Below are 22185 nucleotides of genomic sequence, written 5' to 3'. Positions count from 1 at the left end.
CCCCCTCCAGGCTCGTTTGTACTCACACTACCTGGGCCTCGGAGAATGCTTCTTGCTGCCTATACGTCATCACGCCGTAACACGTCACACGCATTGATGACGTCATGGCGATGCGTGGCTTTGTTTCCAAATCTTTCCGTAGACCTCAGAGTTTTTGTGCGTCTTGTCGACTGTTTTTGATTCTTTTCATCGACCAAATCTGCAGTAAACACTCCACCTCCGCATCACACCAACGTGAACCTTTCACCGCCATTGTTTGAAATGTCCGCGCATGGTCCCTCCTTCTTTTTTCTATGTCCCAACAGGCGCACAGGAAATGACCTCAGAACCGCCGTAGGCCTCGTGCTCGTACACGTGCGCACGCTCGTGCTCGTACACGTAAAAACACGCTTTACAAAAGCCCACCTCTCCCAAACGGGCCAGCGCAGCTAGGCGCGGAGCGGTTTCACTCACACTGGTCAAACCAACTAGGCTTTACCCGTAAAACCTGTTTTGGCCCGGTACTGAAGGACAGTGTGAGTGCACCCTAATTGTAGAATTACAGAATCCTTAAATAAAAAATGCCTTTTCATTAAATTGAAAAACGTGCTTCATGCTGAAATTCACTACGGCGTTATGAGCAAAGGAAGTCTGCTCGCCGTTAACTCATTAATTCCACATTTCTGTGCGTTATACCCAAGTGTGTAGAGGTCTGTGTGGTTGTACTGTAACAAACACTCGATCCATGCTGCCAATGTTCTGCATTCAGCGTTTATTCTCTGTGTGTATTTGTACAAAGCGTTTACCTGAGTGAGGCCAAACAACAATGACAGCTATTAATACACATTCGTACAAACTCAAGGTTGTATAGCTAATAAAAGATCATAGAGTAGGAGAAGTAGGGAGGAAGAACTACATTCTTTAATTGGAAGGTGTTCAGGATGCTGCCAAGATTTCTACGTCCAGACAGTGGGATGTTCTCAGCTGGTCTGGTGGAGCATCACGAGGGATCTGAAGTCAGACAGTCACTGAAATATTAAATATGATGGGGAGTTCTGGTGGCTCAGTGGTTAAGGCACACAGAATAAAACCACAATGATCCTGGTTCGATGATCTGTTGCATCTCCTCTCTCTACCCCCTCGTGTCTATGTTTGACTTACAGCAGTCCAGGAACAGTAGAAAGAAAATCTATATGAAGCCCTTTACCTTCATTGTTTAAAAACAATGCGCTGTAGTACAGAGAAAACACGACCGATGTCACTGTTAATACTGTTTCACTACTCTGTGTCTATCAGCTGTTTTAATCCTTATTAATCCTTCTCCTTTAAGAGCAGAAAAGTATGACGCGTTAAAGTTTCTCTCCCTCCGAATGAACCTGTCTTTGCCCCGTGCTTTAGGGTCCTTGTCCCCCCCTCCAGGCCCGTTTGTACTCACACTACCTGGGCCTCGGCGAATGCTTCTTGCTGCCTATACGTCATCACGCCGTAACACGTCACACGCATTGATGACGTCATGGCGATGCGTGGCTTTGTTTCCAGATCTTTCCTAAGACCTCAGAGCTTTTGTGCGTCTTGTCGACTGTTTTTGAATCTTTTCATCGACCAAATCTGCAGTAAACACTCCACCTCCGCATCACACCAACGTGAACCTTTCACCGCCATTGTATGAAATGTCCGCGCATGGTCCCTCCTTCTTTTTTCTATGTCCCAACAGGCGCACAGGAAATGACCTCAGAACCGCCGTAGGCCTCGTGCTCGTACACGTGCGCACGCTCGTGCTCGTACACGTGCAAACGTGCTTTACTAAAGCCCACCTCTCCCAAACGGTCTGTGTCCGGCAAGCTGGCCGGCCACATCGGCCGATGTATGGGTGTATCGCTAGTTCAGATGATCCTGAAAGAACTGAAGTAGTCGTGTTTTTTCGGAGGCTGTTCAAACGAGACAAGACGAATAATAAAGACAACTACTGATGATGTTTAAACAGTAAAAGTTGTTTCAATATTTGGTGCAAAAATGGGAAAAAAATGGAAGGAAACGAGGACGTATCATCCTTCAGACGCTCATATTAGTCAAACCTCTGTGCGCTCCCGTGTGTGTGTGCTTGCACCCTCATGGCTGGCTGTGTGTGACTGGGTGTGAAGGTGTGTGTGTGTGTTGATAGTCTCTTACCGAGGCCACAGAGCCGCTCTCCCCAGGGCTCAGACTATTACTGAGCCATGTATCACTTCTCAGCTGCGGACCCTGGGGAAAGAGAGAGAGAGAGCGCAAAACGAGTGAGCGAGAGAGACAAAACACAGACATCAATCTTATTGTTTTTCATCACTGACTGCTGCTTTCTTTTCTTTAGTGTTGTCATTTGTCCTCCCACACACGAGGGTTGGAGGCCGACACGCACCAGTGGTTTTAATACTTTATAAATATTTTAAAAGGTACATTTGACGACATTACTGCTCAGTTAATTACAGATTACAGGGGAACAAGAGCGATTATGGAATAACCCGCCGAACAAAATGAAAAGTGGTTTGATATATTCCACAAATCACATATTTTTGGTTCAGCAGTGACACCTGATGACCACTCGACGACCACGGCATTAGTGGAGGAAGCCATTTTTGATTAAGTGTCGCTCCTGTTGAGCGCTGATCCCGAGGCAGCCCTCGAGTTGTTTACTTCAACAAACACGACTCCGCTGCATCATTTATGGCCCTGCAGAAAGGCGAGGCCAGCGGGTGGAGAGGGAATTAAAAATAATAAAATAAAGTACAACACAGGAGCTCAGAGAGATGATTCAGACTCAGAGAGCAGGGAGATTCTGGTCAGAGCGCGGCAAAATAAAACCCTGCAGACAGACGGACAAAATACAAGAACACTCAATAGTCAGTCAGAAATGCAAACACACTATTAAGTTGAAGGAATAGTTACAGGCTGCGAACTTGAGAATCAGAACTTCTGTCGACGTGGAAATCTTCAGACAAATTCAAGGAACAGCAGCAGACTCAGTTGTTCATGACTGAATTATAGCCAGAGTCCTGAGTTCATGCAAGAAAATGTCTTTAGAGCGCACTCACACTGTCCTTCCGCACCGGGCCAAAACAGGTTTTTCGGGTCAAGCCTAGTGCATTTGACCAGTGTGAGTGCAACCGCTCCACGCATAACTGCGGCCAGCTGGCTGTCCACGGCCCGTTTGAGAGAGGTGGGCTTTTGTAGAGCGCGTTTGCACATGTACGAGCACGAGGGTGCGCACGTGTACAAGCACGAGCACGAGGCCTACGGCGGTTCTGAGGTCATTTCCTGTGCGCCTGTTGGGACGTAGAAAAAAGAAGGAGGGACCATGCGCGGACATTTAAAACAATGGCGGCGAAAGGTTCACGTTGGTGTGATGCGGAGGTGGAGTGTTTTCTGCAGATTTGGTCGATGAAAAGATTCAAAAACAGTCGACAAGACGCACAAAAACTCTGAGGTCTACGGAAAGATCTGGAAACAAAGCCACGCATCGCCATGACGTCATCAATGCGTGTGACGTGTTACGGCGTGATGACGTATAGGCAGCAAGAAGCATTCGCCGAGGCCCAGGTAGTGTGAGTACAAACGGGCCTGGAGGGGGGGACAAGGACCCTAAAGCACGGGGCGCGGTGCGGAAGGACAGTGTGAGTGCGCCCTAAGATCAATTTTGTGTTTGTACTGATGAACGGAGGAATCGAAAGTATGAGCTCATGATGCTGGACTCGCACATTACACACAGTTAAGCGAGGAAACATCCCTGCAGCATTAGGCTCAGTGAAAGGCACATTAGCTGAAACATCAGCCTGTCGGTGGTTCCACTAAAAGTCGGATCAATACCGAGGGATCCTATCAGATTCCTCTGAGGACACAAACCTTCCAAACTCACAGGAGTCGCCTTTAAAGGTTGGAAAACACAAACAGATCTGACTGAGATCGAGCTGCAGCTAAACTCAAGACTTAATTAATCCCCATTAGTGTGTTTTTTTCCCGTCAGTCCAGAGATTCAAATGAGAAAGATGATGCCACAAAGACATTTCCTTGAGAGCTGCTGCTGGATCTTCCACCGCAGTTCGATTCCGTTAATGCCAACTCGTTAATGTTTCCTTCCCACAGTGTAGAAGCTCCTGAAACTGAATCTCCTAACTAATGAAATTCTTTGAGGATTAGCAGCTCTTTAAACAATCTGATCCCGCAGCTCTATGATGTAAAAGGAATCACTTATCCTGCATGTAACACAGAATCCAATCACTAGCTTCTATTATGTGCTGCTTCGTTCTTCATGTGACTCACTGTCCCACTGAGCCACTGATGAACTTTAAACCGTCTAACAGGAGGGGCGTCTAAACTTCTAATGGTGGAAAACAAAGAACTATGACCTGAAAAGTGTTATGTTCTAATAACATGGTCACACTGTGACACATGGGGTTTGCTGTATGTTGCTAAATAGGGGTTAAGGGACCTTTAAGAGAGTATTATGGGATGCTATGTTACGCGTGAAGCACGTGAAAACTATAAACAAGGGAGTGTTGGTGTAGACGTGAGGCTGAAGTCAAAAAGGCAGTTGATGTTCTGAAGCCAAACGTCTTTCACACATAACAGAAAGACCCCAGAATCATCATCACACTTCCAAGAAACGGAAACTATGAAAGTTGTTCCTCAGTAGATTCTTAAAGTGTAATACCGGCGTTAAACCCCCCACGGTCATTAAAGTTAAGTAGGGCTTCTGAGCGTCTCACGTTAGAGATTTTCAAGATGCGTCCGACTGGGAGAAAACCCCAGAGTCGACCCAAACACGCTGGAGAGATTATAGATTTCGTCTGGCCTGGGAACGCCTCCTGGTGACCCAGTGTCCCATACAGAACCAAAAAAGTGGATGAAAACGGATGGATGGACAATTAGAGCGCCCTCCCACTGTGCCTCCGTCCCGTGCCCCGTGCTTTAGGGTCCTTGTCCCCCCCTCCAGGCCTGTTTGTACTCACACTACCTGGGCCTCGGAGAATGCTTCTTGCTGCCTATACGTCATCACGCCGTAACACGTCACACGCATTGATGACGTCATGGCGATGCGTGGCTTTGTTTCCAGATCTTTCCGTAGACCTCTGAGTTTTTGTGCGTCTTGTCGACTGTTTTTGAATCTTTTCATCGACCAAATCTGCAGTAAACACTCCACCTCCGCATCACACCAACGTGAACCTTTCACCGCCATTGTTTGAAATGTCCGCGCATGGTCCCTCCTTCTTTTTTCTATGTCCCAACAGGCGCACAGGAAATGACCTCAGAGCCGCCGTAGGCCTCGTGCTCGTACACATGCGCACGCTCGTGCTCGTACACGTGCAAACGCGCTTAACAAAAGCCCACCTCTCCCAAACGGGCTGTGGCCGGCAAGCTGGCCGCAGCTAGGCGCAGTAGACTAAAATTCACATGTTTTCAAGGATTCCCAGCACCCGTACGAACCCTGGAAATGTCATCAACCCGTCCACCCGCTCGCCATAATTCCTCGTACATTGAGTTCACTTATTGCAGCAAAAGTCCCGTACAGGGAGGAGATAATTATAATATTAAAAGTTGTTTGACAACAACTGAGACCATAAATGACTCAATGTGACTCCGAATACATTAACATGAAACTAAAACATTCATTAGCATAAAATAATAATTCTGTTGTTGATCATAGTTCCCTTCATCATTTTCTTCCTCCGGCTGCCTCGGATCTCTGAGTGAATGATTTCAGTTGATTAATCTGCGTCAGCCCGAGTCCCGCTGCCGAGCATGTTCATTAGCTTCTGAGATTAAATAAACCATTATTCAATTAGTGCAGTTTATCCCGTCCGCAGTGTGAGCTTTACACAGTGAGTGATGGTGATTAACCACATGTTAGTAATAAAAAATGCCTCGGAGGTGTTTGTTAGCATGGTTTTCAGGTCTGGTTGTGCTCCAGGTGTGAATGCTTCCACCTCTGTTTGAATTATTCTGTCCTCCGCTCCTCCCCGCTCTCGTTAGAGTGGATCACACACAAAAACACAAGTCGACTGGTGACTAAACCCCCCTGTCATCTCAGCGGCTGCTTTGTTAGAGGAGGATTATTCTTATTCCTCGTTCCCTTGTTATGAAAATAAACATCTCTGACATGAATATTACATCAATGCTTCCCAGAAAGCATCAAAAAAAGAAAAAAGGGGCCTGAAGGAAGACAGAATTAATTCTAGCTTTCAGTTTTTGCTCATGGTTTCAATTTGACACCACGTGAAAAGTGTTAATCAGGGCAATAAGACCTTAAACCGACTAAGACCTTCACTCATTCACAGAGAAATTCTAGGTGTAGAACTATGATAACGAGCTTAAAGTGCCGGTGGAGGAACTCTGTGGGGCCTGACGTTAAAAAACAATAATGAAAAAAATCTCTTTTGACAGCTGCAGAATATTAAAAACTCTGTGCAACGACTGTGTGTGTGTGTGTGTGTGTGTGTGTGTGTGTGTGTGTGTGTGTGTGTGTGCGCGTGTGTGTGTGTGAGAGGATACACAATAAAAGGTGTCCAGCTTTGGTCACCCATCAGATTTGCAGTTGCCCCTAGCAACAGGGTCACTGCTGAATGGTATCCGTTGGTAACCTAAACATTGGGGGCCGTGTAGACGGACGGTGCAGCTGAAACACAGTTTTACACACGGTCACAACGTTTATATTTGTTTATACGTCATCCGTCGAACCTTTGATTCAGCCGGTTAAAACAAACGCTGCTTCACTGTTAAATCTAGTGACGTTAGGCTACTATACCGCACGTTTACACACACGTACACACACAATATGTCACGATTATCCACAATATTATCCTAATAACCATCAAAATATACTGAAAACTTTTAAAATTGCACTAAAACACTCTGATTTTGTTAAGAAACTAATATTTTCATTGTATCACAGGTATCTTTAGTTAAGTAAAGACGAGGGTAATGTTAAATCATAACGTTCCCTGATGCAAAATGTCATAAAAAAGCCATATTTATGTCATAAAAGACATTTACACTTGCATTTGTTGTTGTGGTTGATAAATACATGAACATGGACGTTAATTGTACCTGCAACAAACACACCTGCTTCCTGCTTCGTTTGAGTGGTAGAAAGATTCAGATTTTCTGTAAAATAAAATAAATTCTACTTGATTTGAACTGAAAAACTGAAGGAAACTGCATCAGTTCGTCCGTCAAGTCACTCATGAGAATATTCACGATTATTTCGATAACGGAAATTCACCACGATCGACTTTTTACTGTGATAAAAACAAACATTGTCCCGTCCCTATGCTCATCCCTACGCATGAGATCATTCTCCAGCTTACTGTTGCTCTGATCTCCTGACACACAAACGCTCTGCGGACTGAAAACGGGGAAACCACTGCTGCAGCGTGGATGATGAAATCAAGAACACATGCAGCCTGTTCCTGAAGCTGCATTCAAACTTCTGACACATCGTTTTAAATATAAAGTAGTTCAAGTTCTAAAATGCAAGTAAAAAAAAAAACGGTACGACCTTCGAAAGTGAATTTTAAACCCAAACAGAACTGCATCAGGAAACTGCTGACCCTGCATTAATGTAATTTAGGCCAATTTCTAAGTCCCAAATCTCCTCGTCCCTCGTTTAAACCTCCCTCTTCTCCTCCCGCCTTTGCCACACCTGTGCTGTTCTCCTTCCCTTCTCCCTCACCTTCCTCCCTTTCTTATCCCACCCTCCTCATCCCCAGCATGGCCGTACCGGGTTTTCCTGTGTGGGAATCAATGTAAGTCCTTGTTTTAATGTCCTCCTTGTTTTTACCCCCCCTCCATCACTCACCCACTACCCGAGTGTGGTACTTGTTTTTCCTCACATCCCTTCCTGCCTCTCTCTCTCTCTCTTTTAACCCCCCCCCCCCACACACACGCACACAGTCTCCCTCCCCTCCGTCTCCCCTCTTGGCCCTCTTCTAATCTACTGTACAGCCAGCCTCATATATGTACACACATATTCACTGCTTATAAGTCACGACAGGCTGTAGTACGCTTATCTTATCCACAGCTGAAGCCTTTGCACAGGTCCCAGTTTTCCCTGAAAGCTCTGCAGGATAAAGTGCAACGCCGCTCAACTGTTCCTGCACCTTCAGCACAACTTATTTGCACAATAATGTAAATTTTGTTGACTCAAATATGCCCAGAGGCAAATAATCTCACAGAGGCGCACACGCCTGAGTCTGAGGGAAAGACTCTGCTGACCCAAGGGGAGCACGGTGTTTTTTTTAAGTCTGATGAACCAAGTTTGCGTTGTAGGTTTTAGCAAATTTGTCAGCAAATAAACAAGAAAACAAAAGTTTCATTAAACCTGTTTGACAGCCTGAGGAAATTTGATCCTTAGAAGCATATTGTGCCTTCCACCATCGCAAACGAGAATGAATAATAGGAGGGAAGTCACAGTTTGCATGTTTACAGTTAGCCTGTGAATGTTCTCATGTGTCCAGGTCGTCGTTCTCAAAGCAATTTCAGTCAAAAGCAACTGGACTTGGTTATTTGTCAGGAAGACGTTTCACCTCTCATCCAAGAGGCTTCATCAGTTCATGTACACATCTGACCAGGTTGGGACTGGACCAGGACCAGGACCAGGACCAGGACCAGACTGGGAAACTTAGTTTACAGCAAAAAAAAACAAACTTTGTTGTGGAAATGATTTCTTCGATAAAGATCAACAAACAGATCAACATCAGCTTTTTCTCCATGGTTTATTTTGACAAAGTTTTTTCCTCTGCAGACAACCTAGAGTCTAGCAGGAATGACCTCGATCCAAATCGTGCCCAGTCTTTTAGAGGAAGAGACAGGACGCACTAAGTCTTGGTTGGGTGACGTCTTTAGACCAAACAAAACCTGCCTCAGACATTCTGAACCTCTCTCATCACAAGGCCTCTAACAAAGGGTGCACATGCACAAATACACCATTATACCATCATGAGTTAGTTATTTACGTTATCCATTAAGAAGGTGAGACAGAGGAGACACTGAACTGTGTCTGACCTGACAAAACTATGATTATGAATCACAAATATCAAAAATTCCCACAACTTCAACCAAAAAAATCGATATATTGGATTTTTGCTAACTCTGTTGTTTTACACATTAGTGTGACTGGAAGGAAGAAAAGGAATTAGTTTTTTATTGTTTTAAAATACGTGGTTACTATTGGACGTACAGGCGTTGAGGGGACACGAGACTCCCGGATCATAAACTGCTATAGTAACATTTGTATTCCTGCAGACTTGCTTACTTCACAATATGATGTGACATGCAAAGGGTTTACAGCAGATAGGGTAACACACATGTTCACTACAGAGCGACCTGATAATATTGGTGTTATACATTAATCAATGCACAAACTATTGCATCACATCTCCCAACACAATCCCCCCGTGTTTTCCCCCCCGCTGTAATTAGGTGTTTGGAGGACCTCATTAAGAGCCGGGGATCCGTCTCTGTGTTCATTAGTGTGCTGGTTGGTTCGCCACGAGCGCTGACGCCAGGAAGTACAGAAGAAATCACATCAGGATGTTTGCCGCACACCCGGATGCACTTAGTGTCTATACAAAACCTCTCCGTGACTTTTAAAACGGCTTCTTACTTTCTTAAACGCCGCTCCAGTGCTTCAAGAGTCCTGCGGAGGAGCATGTGGAATATGTTTGATGAGTCAATTTAACCTTAAATATCACATCAATTTTAATGTTATATCATCAGAGGCTGTCAGGACCGACGCAGGGGCGGAAAATAACGATTGTTTTATTATTGTTTGATCTATAAAATGTCAGAAAATAGAGAAAAATATCCTACTATTCTCTCAAAGTCTGAGTTAATGTCTTTAAATGTCATGTTGTGTCCGTCCAAAACCCAAATATATGCAGTTTAACGTTATATAAAACAGAGAGAAGCCAGAAATCTCCATATTTGAGGAGCTGAAAACTGCATTTTCTTTCATTTTTGCATGAAAAAGTACTTCAGCGACTAAGGGCGCACTGTCACTGTGCGTCCGTACCGCGCCCCGTGCTTTAGGGTCCTTGTCCCCCACTCCAGGCCCGTTTGTACTCACACTACCTGGGCCTCGGAGAATGCTTCTTGCTGCCTATACGTCATCACGCCGTAGCACGTCACATGCATTGATGACGTCATGGCGATGCGTGGCTTTGTTTCCAGATCTTTCCGTAGACCTCGGAGTTTTTGTGCGTCTTGTCGACTGTTTTTGAATCTTTTCATCGACCAAATCTGCAGTAAACACTCCACCTCCGCATCACACCAACGGGAACCTTTACCGCCATTGTTTTAAATGTCCGGGCATGGTCCCTCCTTCTTTTTTCTATGTCCCAACAGGCGCACAGGAAATGACCTCAGAGCCTCCGTAGGCCTCGTGCTCGTACACGTGCGCACGCTCGTGCTCGTACATGTGCAAACGTGCTCTACAAAAGCCCACCTCTCCCAAACGGTCCGTGGACGGCCAACTGGCCGCAGCTAGACGCGGAGCGGTTGCACTCACACTGGTCAAACGCACTAGGCTTTAGCTGCAAAACCTGTTTTGGCCCGGTGCGGAAGGACAGTGTGAGTGCGCCCTTAATGATTGTCTAAAATAGTTGGTGATTATCTTATGATCTATTGGACCCTTGATTAATCACTGCAGCTATAAACTGATGATGTGCAATGGGGGGTTCACTTGTCGCCACATATTGCTGCATGTATAAAACAATACATCCAAGAGATGGAGATTAAATTAGGAGTAACAGATGACGTTGAGCAGAGCAAACAAGCTAATTAAAGAAACATGTTGGTCCATTTCCACTGTCTACCCATCTAATCTTCTTTGACTGAATATATAAGAAATGTAACCAGTGAAAACATCCAGCAGTATCTGTTGTTCTATATCAAGTTCTTCATGATTGTCCGTTTAACCTGCTTTTGAATCAACACTTAACCTTAACTTTTTCCCCTTTCAGCCACATTATATCTGATTCTCTTCTTTTCAGGGAGCAATCGAGGTGTTTGAATGATTAACACTCCTTTCTTATTCCCTCTATCACCTCCTCCCTTCTCTTCTTCCATCTCCCTCTAATTCATTTCTGGATCTTCAATCGTCTGCTTTCTTTTACCTCAATCTATTTTATTCCAATCTGTCTTTCTTGAATTTATCTCTTTCTCTCTCTTGTCATTTTTCCCTCTCGTCTCTCTGTATTTTCCTGTTCCCTCTCTCTGCTCCAACCACACCTCCCTCCCTCCCTCCCTCTCTCTTTAGTTGTCCATGGAGGACACTACTTCCATTCTGCCTCGCCTCAAGAGGAAGCCCGCCCAGACCTATGGGATCGGTGCCCTGGCTAAGTCCTCTCTGACAGGTGTGTCAGGTGTGTGTCTGTGCTGCTAGATGGTAAAACAGCCCCCATGTTGCCTCCACATGCTCCACAGAGCGTCAACGGTGAAGTTGTTGTTGAGAAGTGACGGGGGCTAAACTTCTTTTTTACCCTGTTATGTAAAAAGATCATGTTTGGTTTCTTTTCGTGTGATATTCAGATGGTTATTTGGTGCAAGAGTTGCGCAGCAGCCAAATGAAAGATGATGGGTTGTTTGGTTTTAAGCCACAGAAGGAATCTACAACTTTGCCAAAGCTGCTACAATATAAATTATAAAAAAAACTCCAAAGTTTCACCAATATGTTTATCAATTATGATCGAACTTTACCTCTTTAAAGTGTGACCAATCATTTAGCATTAACAAGGCTATGTTAGCAATCATTCATTCAAGTTTAACAACATTAAACACTGCTAACATTTTATCCATAGTACGACTAAAACAACATGTTGACCCAAAGAAACACACATTAAACACTCGATCTGAAGAATAATACGGCTGAGAACATAAAAGCATTTGATGGGTCTTCTCAATGTGTGATATTAAGAGGTTAAAAGTAAATAATAGAGTTGTCAGGGTGTTTTTGTTTCATCTGGATTCATTTTGCCACAACACAAAGCATGCAGCAATAAAAGTGCACATGACTATTACAGTAGATACTTTGTAACAGGAAGTAGTAGTTTGGCTGATGACATCTTGATTTTTAAGAGAGAAGAACTTCCGAGTGGTCGAATCCTTCCTCAGTATGGCATTAAATCACCAGTAACCAAAGACATATGCCCCCCCAACAGATCCACTGTTGCTGTTGATAAGAGTCAAAATTTGAAGAAGTCTATTCGTATAACTGTTTTCACATTATACAAATAAGCAAAAATAATCACAGCAAATTGAGAAAAGGCAAAAATAAAGCATAAAATGCTAAGTAGGCCACGCCCACACGCAGCAATCAGTATGACACTTCAGATGCTCTTTAATATTTGCCCCCAGAGCATTTGGTGAAATTCTGTCTCATTTGTGGTATTTGTGGCGCCCCCTTTATGTTGGAGTTCAGAATCTGTTGATAGGTCACTTCCTCAGGACGGTCTGGATACATGTCCCAAAATGTATGAGGATTGGACCGACTGTTTAAGAGTTATGGCCACTTTTCTACTAAGCCCCGCCCCTTGGGAAGTTGTTTGACTGATGACGTCCATGTTTATAGTAGACATTCAGCAGGGGTCCCTGGACAGACTCACACCTGGGATGTTGTCAGTTTATGTCTGAAACTCCTGCACCATTAGGATGCCAAAGGCTCCACTTCAACTCAACCAATTAAAAGAATTTCTGCATCCTGGGCAGCTTTAAGATTCGCTCGTACCATTAAAACCCCATTCTGCCCGTTACATTCACTTGATTTCTGCACTGCTCGCAGGCCAAAGAACCATCTGACGCACTCGGGGGGAGAAACAGGAATTGATCTTTTCACCTTTGCCATGAAAGGCAGATTTTGTAAATCGAACATTACCTCAACAGACAACTTCACTCTTGAGCAGCAGGAGGAGGAGGAGGAGGAGCTTGGAACCAACATGGCCGCCCCTGTGGGTGCCCCTTCCTATATCACTCCCCTACTTTTCCCTTTTCCTTCATTGATTTCAACAGCAGACGTCAATGACAACATTGATGGAAATCCAATCAGATCTTTGATTTCAAGGAAACTAAAGTAAGTGAGATTACTTGCTTTAAAGACCTACTGAAGCATCTCCACAGGCGTGTTGGGACATGTAGTGTATTTGTACCGTGGCAGTGATGGTGGTGGTGGTGGTGGTGTGGCCCAGTGACTCGTTTGTGACGTGTCTTCAAGTGGCTGCGGCCTCTTGTGTGCTTTTGTGCTTTTAACTGTTAGTGCTCTGTGCTTTGTAGTGTTTGAGTGCAGCACCTCTGTGTTGTTTTTGTTGTGTCTGGTGCACTTTGTTGACAATGATTCAAGCCTTTGAATAGCCAAGACCCCAACACCCTCCCTCATCTCCATCCCAAATGAGTCTCTCCAGGGGGTGTTTGATTTTCAAATGAGATCGGCTCGCTCTGTCTGAGGGGAAAAACTGTTTCCATTTCTATTTATAACTCAGCTTGTAACTTGCCCCCTGGACCAGGGGAGCAATTTCCGAAGCTCCGTCTCTGTTTATTCATGCCTGTTTGATTTTAATTTAAGTTTTTATCGATCAGCCTTTCTGCAAGCATTTGACTCAGGGTATATGTCCCTCGTTTGAATCCTGTATTTGCATCTTAATTGGGCCGAGATTTGCCTGTGGACCCTTCTCAACGTTCTGTTTACACCCAAGGATTACGTTCCTCTGCCTCTCTCGGTCTCTAACACGTTTTTAATTACACAAAGTCTCACGAATCTCATTTATCCTGTTTACCAGGAGATGAGTAATGGCTTTAAATATTAATATTGGTTCGTCGGGGGTTTCAGGCGTCGTCCTTGTCCCTTTCTGTTCAATTCAACAAACTCAAACGAGCACACGGGCGACCCTGTCCAATTTGTCACTGTGATTAGCTCGTGTTACCCGACCTCTGACCTGCGGTGATTAATATGAAGAGATTGTGAGTGGTGACTATTAGACTCATTTTGATGATCAGCATGCAAGTAATAATTGAAAAGCAACAAATCTAAAGGGTTTTGATGAGGAAACTGTGTGTGTGGCCAGTAGGGTTAGACGATTGGACGAATAAATCGGTGACTAGTGACTTTTTTGCTGGTTTTAGATTTTTGGCCGATTGTTCTCGCTTCTCTTTTTAAAAAACATTGTTTAGAGATATTTTCAGGTCTTGCCGAGTGAATTAACTGTTTATCCGGACCAAACCAGAGCTAGTGATTGTTGCAACAATGGAAAGACTATCTAAGACGTGATTGGTGAGTTGGAACAAAGTGTGTTTTGATGACGAGGTCATTAAGTTAATGTCTTAATTCAGTGATAGAGAGAAAGAGAAGGTCAGAAGGTGGAAGGTTAATTAAAGAAAAAAAGTTAATGAAAATGTGTTTTCTTGACGGTTTGTGATTTTAGTTGGTTTATTTATCTCCCTGTTGGGTCAAAGCCGCCGCACACACACCTGGGTGAATATATCGCCAGTCGCCGGTTGCTTGGCGGACGGTAACAGATTGGAAAATGATAAAATATCAACCAACCCTGGTGGTCGGTAGATATTCTAGCTGCAGCTTCACTGACAAAAGTCTGAAAGTCAGAGAGAGGTTGAACCGATCAGATGTGAGAGTGAGAGTCTGGACTAGATCACTGCTAAGAAAGAGAAATTATGCTCAAAGAACCTACTTTGGATAAAGATATAAAGAACTTCTTCATCTTCATAGACTACTAAATATGTTTTAAAACACTTTAAATGCAATATAGCTGCAAGACCGTTGGCATGTTTCGTACCCACTCGTCACTCTCTGAACACATCCATCCCAGTACATTTATCAACACCGCTGGCATTCAACAGTTCCCCTACAGCATCAAACAGGTTTTCATCTTTCTACTTTCCCCTCTGAGCCTCAGCTGGAGGCGTCATCAACCGCAGAAGCCGGAGGTAGTTCTGACAGTGTTTGTGTGTGTGTCTGGTGTGTGTTGTGTGTGTGTGAATGTGCCCCCTCGTACCTGTTTCAGGTGTGAGTCGCTCCATGAAGGACAAAGTGACCAAACCCACCGCCATGGCTCAGGGTCGCGTCGCCCACATGATCGAGTGGCAGAGCTGGAACAATCCGTCTGCGGGTCCGGTGGGGGTCATTGGAGGTCATACCAACCTGCAGAGGGAAAAGGAGAGGAGGATTGAGAACGACGCCTACAGCGACCTGAGTGACGGCGAGAAGGAGGCTCGCTTCGCTGCAGGTGAGTTAACTTCTGGGTGTAACAGGTTTTCTTTAAGGGGAGATATTTCACCAACAGATAACAGCATCAACCTTCCGCAGTCGATTACTGACAAGACAAATATTTGTTGGATTACATTTTCTGAAATTCTATGTTTAAATATGCAAATGAGGCATTAAGTTATGCAATATGCATTCATTTTCCTACATTTCCAGGATTATCTAATGTTAATTTTTGGTGAATTTAGGAGAAATCCACAGAAACAAACAGACAACATGAATTAAAATAAATAAATTAATTCATTCATTCATCTTCAACCGCTTGTCCCAGCTGACATCGGGCATGAGGCGGGGTCCACCCTGGACAGGACGCCAGTCTATCACAGGACACATAGAGACGAACAGAGACAAACAACCATTCACACCTACGGGTGATTTAGAGTCATTAATGAACCCAACACCTGCACGTCTTTGGAAATGTTTTCTGAAAAAATTACGTTTTTTCCTGTAATTTCTCCCTTTAAAGTATAAAATTAACGTACAAAACCAGAGAAGTTAGCTGTGTTTAAGACCAGGTATCTGCACGGGTTGAAAGCATCAGATTGCTCAAATAATAATCACGAAAGATTAAATACATTGACTGTTAAAAAAGACATTTTTAAGGGTTGGACTCATCGTTTTTATTTTCTTGAATATTCATTTCTGCTTCCCACTGGTGCATAATTTTTTCCTTTTACTGGAGTTTGGGGAATCTAATTAGTTCTGGCCCATCGGGTACATCTGGCAAAGTTAAATTAATAATTTGTGATCTGTTGTTTATACACATTTATTTGTCTGCAACATTGACAGATTAACAGAACACCCTGCTCGCTCCTAATTAACTTCTGTATGTGTTCGGCAAAGCTGGGACAGGGATTTGTGTTATGCACTGTTTTCTAATTGTGTCTCAGTAAGATCAAATATCTTCCTGTTATTATTATTATTATTACGCTCCCTCTTTAGGCATCATGCAGCAGTTTGCGATCTCTGAGGCGACTCTGTTCGGCTGGAACTCGATGGACGGGGAGAGTATGGGAGCCGGCTCCAACCAGGGCAGCGTGGCTCACCTCAGTGAGGTCAACCAGGAGAGCATCACCAGCAGAGGTACTGCGCTTCAAAGCTTTCTGCAACATTTCCACGACTTTTCAAGGACCCATAATCAAATTTCCATGACCAGTCACAATGTATAACACAAACAGAACTGTATAGATCTCTGATAGTTGGTTTATATGTTCACATTCACTTCAAACTGAAGGCGCAGTCAAAACATTGTCCTTTTAAAGCACTTGTGTTAGTCTGGCACTTGCTGTCAACCACGAGGGGAAACAAAACCGCATTGCATGTGGACCGGGGGAGCTGGGGGTCGAAACTCCGGTCTCTGGAATGGAGGACGACTCACTCTACCGCTGAGCCACAGCCGCTCCTCATGGTGATGGCACATGTGGATCCATTCGAGAATCTGGTGCTGCAGTTATAAACAGTTAGCGGTCCCATGTCAGGGACGAGGATGAGTCATTTGAGTACAGCGGTTGTACGAAGTGTAGTACCTCTAAACACTTCTCCCACTCAGTCATTTGTCTTTGAACCACACAGTAAACTGTTGTGTTTTGTGTTGTGCGTAGATGCACAGTTTGGGGGGAATAAGAGCCCAGTTGGGGACTAAAAACAGCAGAGTCAGTCATTCTGCAGACCAGCTGTAAAGGACTTTTGGAGGACACACACACACACATACACACACACACACACACAGCTGCACATCTCTGCCTTTCACCGCCACCGGGCACTTACTCAAAAACTTCCAAATGACAAATCCGGCTGACAGCCTGTCGTCCTGAAATATCAGAACGTTATTCTGCTGTGAGCGTCACGTTGGGAGGATTCATCAGAAATCTCTTAGTTGTATCTAAAAAAAGGAAATGAACCGCATGAAGAGAGGAGTTACGAGGTTTTTACACTTGGGAGAATAAAACAAAAACAGTTTGGGGAAACAAACTCATACGCTGATTTGTGGTTCCAGCCTCAGGTGGTGAGATGTCTGTTCTGTTTAGTTGCACAGGATGATAAAACGGAGAGAAACGAAGGGAAGGGAGCAATTTGCTGAGGCAAGATGAGGAAACCCCGTCCGACCTCACAGGAGCAGACCTACAACATACAGATTTCCTCTTCTGGCTCCTCAAAATGAATTTAAACCTGGACTTCTGCACCGCTTTCACTTTCACACGGACTAAACTATTTGTTTTTTTTCTCTTGCTGGCGTTGGGCAAAGCAGAGCGCTGTCCAAACCCGGAGGGACCCTGTAGGTTAGCACAAGGACTTAGCCCTGCTCTCATTAACAACACCATATGGGCTCTGCTCCGCGCTTGATCTAGCATGAAACACCAACGCACATGTACAGCACGCACACGCACACACACACACAGACACGCTTTGATTGAAACGCTACTGTACTATCAGTATTACGACCGAGGGGAGGGCTGGTCGGTAAAATTACAGAAAATAGTGAGAAAGTGGATCCGTGTTTCCAAGACATAGATGTTCACTTTACTGTCACAGAAGAGGAAAGAAACCAGAAAATATTCACATTTAAGAAGCTGAAACCAGAGAATTTGGATACATCGGATATCAAAATAGTCTACTATCGTCTAACTAACGGATAAATCTTTGCGGTTTAAAGCCTTTTGTTTGTCGTGTTATTTAAAACATCCAACTTTTAAATCCTGGCTTTGACTGAACAGGAAGAAAATGAATTTAGTATTTACTCTCACTCCTCCCACCTTTCTGTTTCCCTGTACAGACCAGGTGCTCCACCACTCCTCTGCGGACGTTTGGCCTCACACCTACGTCTCACAGGGCCTGTACTGCCTGTCGTCCTCTGACGGCTGGGACCCAATCACCAGCCAGCCGTCGGGCGTGGCCTCACCAGCTGCAGGCTCCTACATCATGGCTGCTGGTGAGGGTTGAAGCTTCTTTCTTTCACAGCCTCGAAACACGAAGCTGTGGGTGCTTTTTTTTTTTCATTGTGCTAACTTATGCTTCCTCACGTCTTCTCATCGCAATCTTGGAGTATCGTAGGATCCCTTAGATGCACCTCGAGGAGATGAGGAGCCTTCTGGAGGAGCTTAGAGCGAGGAAACACAAGTGTATCCTACGCAAAAGTCTGGTGAAGAAGTAACTGACAGATTCTATTGAAACAAGGCGTTCTCATTTGGCTCCTTGCTTATCTCCATCACATCTCTCTCTCACATCCTCACTGGGAGGAGCTAAGAGACGCAAGCGAGGCGGCGCGTTAGCAAGATGAAAAGCACCCTCCGTCTCTGAGCACTGAGTGTTTTATTGTTGTTCCAGGTAGCAGCAGTGGAGCGGCGGGTACACCTGGTGAGGGGTACGAGGGTACGGTAGGCGGTTACCTTCAGCAGCACCACCAGACTCACCTCGCCCTGCAGCAGCATAGCCAACTCCAACAGCTCCAACAGCTTCACCAGTACCAGCAGCAACAGTTTCTGCAGTACCAACAACAGCAACAGGTCAGTGAGACGGTTTACTTGTGCAGTGTGCTACAACATCAGGTCTACCAGCAACAACAGCTCGTCAATAGTACTAGGAGCACTGCATACGGTACATATAGTAAGAGCAACATCACTGACTGAAGTAACAGCTTAATAGTGCGGCTACTGGACTGTTTCCATAGAAAGTTTCAGTAATGCTTCAGCAACAACACTCAGAAATAAACTCCACATGGGTTATGTATTTATTGCTCCACCACTTTGGTCCAAATTTAAGCATCACAACAACTATTAAATGGATTACCGTGAGATTTTATCCATTCATGGTTTGATTATCCAGTGAAATATGTCAACATGCATGGTTCACAGATGATAAATCCTCATGACTTTGATGAACCTGACTTTTCATCATCATAAGATTGACATTTGTGTTTTTTAGTGAAATGCCTCAACAGCAATATTCACTATATTTAGTAAACTGGATATTCATGCCCCCCCTCAGAATGAATGGGTAAAGTGAAATTCCGGTGCAAAATCATCCCATGGTCTTTTTCAGCACTTACATTCATCAAATAAGCCATCGAGACAACTTTTAACAGAGAAATACAGGAGAGTCGCTAACAGCTGGACGTGGCTAACACCGATTAGCTCGGGGCAGCACGGTGAAGGCATTCAAAGGTCTTTTTTAACCACTAATGCTGCTGAAAATAACAGCAAACCTCTGCAGCAGCATGAGAAGAGTCCCTACACACACAACAAAGCATCAACAACGTAGTTAGTGAAGCCAGAGTTTATTAAAAGAGTGTTTTAAAGACTTACCTACTGGCCCCTGCACCAGCTCCTCTCATAGTAAAGTCCATTACAGTGGATTACCAAAGTCCATCCCAAAGGAAGGAGCCCATTGGTGCTTTGTTTTGTGTGTAGGGACTCTTCTCATGCTGCTGCAGAGGTTTGCTGTTATTTTCAGCAGGATTAGTGGTTTAAGAAAACGCTTTGATGTCTTCACCGTACTGCCCTGAGCTAATGACTGTTAGCCATGTCCGGCTGTTAGCATCTCTCCAGGTTTTCTCCGTTAATAGTTGTTACACGGAAAAAACCTGTCTCGATGGCTTATTTGATGAATGTAAGTGTAGAAAAAAGACCACAGGATGATTTTGTGCCAGAATTAGACTTTAAAGTTATTTTTCAGCACCATCATCCAGTTTGATTTGTCCAATACTTTGGTTTATGAACATTGGCATTCCCATCAGTCTCAACGGTACTTTTATGCTGAACTTAGATGCATTCAGCTGAAAATGCTGCTGAGCTTTTACAGATTCTCCAATAACGGACGACAACATCACAATCAGCTACTGCATCACAGCACATTTCAGCTAGGGAGGTTGAAAAGCCTCGTCACGCGAAACGCGACGCTCGCAGCTTTACAGAGCTGCTAGCGCGGCTGTCGGCTCTTGTCTTATAAACATAAACATAAAGCACACTGAATTACAGTATAATGAATGTATGAGTAAATGATGTTATCCCCAGATGGTTGACTTTATTTATCCCGTCATAGCAGCCAGATACACTGACATACGCCACTGAAACAGACTGATTCAAATGTATGGAAACTATAAGGAAACCCAAAGTTAGGGGGGGTTAGCGGAAACATCTTGGTCTGTCAGAAAAGTTAACACTGACTTGAAACATGATTAGTGCACAGGGTTGTTCGCACGTACTTCCTAGGTGATCCGAGGGGTCGAAACATGAAACGAATATTTAAATGCGCTCAAGTTTAAATGACACGCCTCACCTCCATTAACCTGCTTGGATGTGCCGGCTGTGCGGATTTTATTGGTGTAAATAAGCTGCGGACTTCCAGTTCTCAGACTGCTGGGAGGTTTTCTGCGAACGTAGTGAGTACTGACGAACAGAGGCACCCAAAGACTTTTTCCCCCGGCTCTGCTGGCTTCTCAAGCGTTGGTACATCTCAGAGCTCATTATGTGACGGAGGGTTATGAAATAATAACTTGAAAAGGTCAGGGACTGTGTCTTGGAAAAGGTGTACTGATCGGAGACCACAATAGAAATGAGCTTGTTAGCTTTACTGTGTGCATTATATTTCCCCTCTGAATGAGATGACTGAATATATTACATTAATAAAGCGCTTCAACCAGCTGTCAACTCTCTGAGCATAAGAGCCTGAGACATTTCCTCCCTGCTCCCTGCAGCACCATCCCTGACTCATCATTCAATAGTAGATGGAGACCATTATCAGTGAGTAGAAGGAAGGGAGAGTGTCCTTCTACCCAAGACTGCTAAATGCTGAAGAATAAAACTGCTTTGTCATTTGTTTTGGCATGACAAGGCTTTTCAACCTTCCTAGCTGAAATGTGTTGTGATGCAGCAGCTCGCTGTAGCGATGTTGTCCAATACTGAAAAAGCTGTCAATGTCAAGAGCTGCCGGCCTTTGTTGTGTTTTTAATCTTTAGTGGGTGGCTGTTTTTTTGTTCCAGGAAAAACAAAAATGTTAAAATCATGCGCCTGCTAGTCAAGTAACTGTTGAGTCACTGGTTTTGGTCAACAACCAAATGAACTCCTTGAAGGAAATGAAGCTTATTTTACAGTGAACCCTTATTAATCATCTCTTTCCTTTCCTATCTTTGACTACAGTCTATGGAGCACAGGCTACATAGTGCCTCCCATTCCCTCCAAGCCACTCCCAACAGCACCATCCACAGTCTCGGTCCTCCCACCCACCCTCGGCTAGCTGACCTGTGGGGAGCTGCGCAGGTCGAGGCACACCACGTAGGCACTCCCCTGCTGAATCCAAATGGTCGGATTACAGACTTTGCGGACTAGATGGTGGTTTAATATATTCTGACGGAGTTTGCAAGGGCACGGGGGAGTGTGACGGTATATACAGTCACAGGCAAACAGGACAGGCATCATCACAATGACAGCGTGTCTTATTGTGCATATACTAATCTCTTGTGATTGTAGGAAGCCGAGGTTTATCTTCTTTGATGTCATGTCTCAGGCCTGTGTCTTCAAAGGTGAAAGTAGTGCACTAATCACAGCAACATCAGGTTAATATTCTGAACGGGATTAGCCCCTTTTTCAGCCTCATTTTCCATCATTCTTGACACTCATCTTGGCTAATTTGTTTTTGTCTTCTGGATCTGGATTTGTTTATATCAGCAGGCGTATTTAGCACACATCTGTAGTGCAGTGAGTGATGGGAGAAACTGCCAGGGAAGTCGGCAAGGTAGGAGACAGGCTGAATGTCTGCATGGAGCACGGCCAAAAGTCTGCATGACGGCCTTTAGCGGACCTGATGAATTTTGACAAGGAGATCCTTAAATCCGCCTCGTCTTCAGAGCAGCATGCTGTAAAGTCCGCAAGTTTGCAACTCTAAGCATTTGGATTCAGCATCTGCATCTGTTG

The 22185-nt window shown here is 44.4% G+C and overlaps 1 protein-coding gene across 1 annotated transcript in view; it reads left to right on the top strand.

Annotated features, from left to right (window-relative positions):
- The window catches only part of LOC310955411 (uncharacterized protein), a gene marked incomplete at its 3' end in the record, with an annotated part of 50198 nt that overhangs the window by 26330 nt on the left and 1683 nt on the right, over positions 1 to 22185 (top strand). Inside the window, exons 3-8 of the mRNA XM_083925230.1 lie at positions 11267 to 11372; positions 15018 to 15239; positions 16220 to 16360; positions 18051 to 18206; positions 18602 to 18780; positions 21412 to 21546. Coding sequence (XP_083781356.1) covers positions 11267 to 11372; positions 15018 to 15239; positions 16220 to 16360; positions 18051 to 18206; positions 18602 to 18780; positions 21412 to 21546 — 939 coding nt within the window. The remainder of the gene's footprint in view (positions 1 to 11266; positions 11373 to 15017; positions 15240 to 16219; positions 16361 to 18050; positions 18207 to 18601; positions 18781 to 21411; positions 21547 to 22185) is intronic.

Source organism: Echiichthys vipera, assembly GCF_963691815.1.
Source record: "Echiichthys vipera genome assembly, chromosome: 13".
In the NCBI taxonomy this organism is placed as follows: Eukaryota; Metazoa; Chordata; class Actinopteri; order Perciformes; family Trachinidae; genus Echiichthys; species Echiichthys vipera.
The sequence above is the reverse complement of the archived record's forward strand: the minus strand, read 5'-3'. Positions and strand labels throughout refer to the sequence as shown.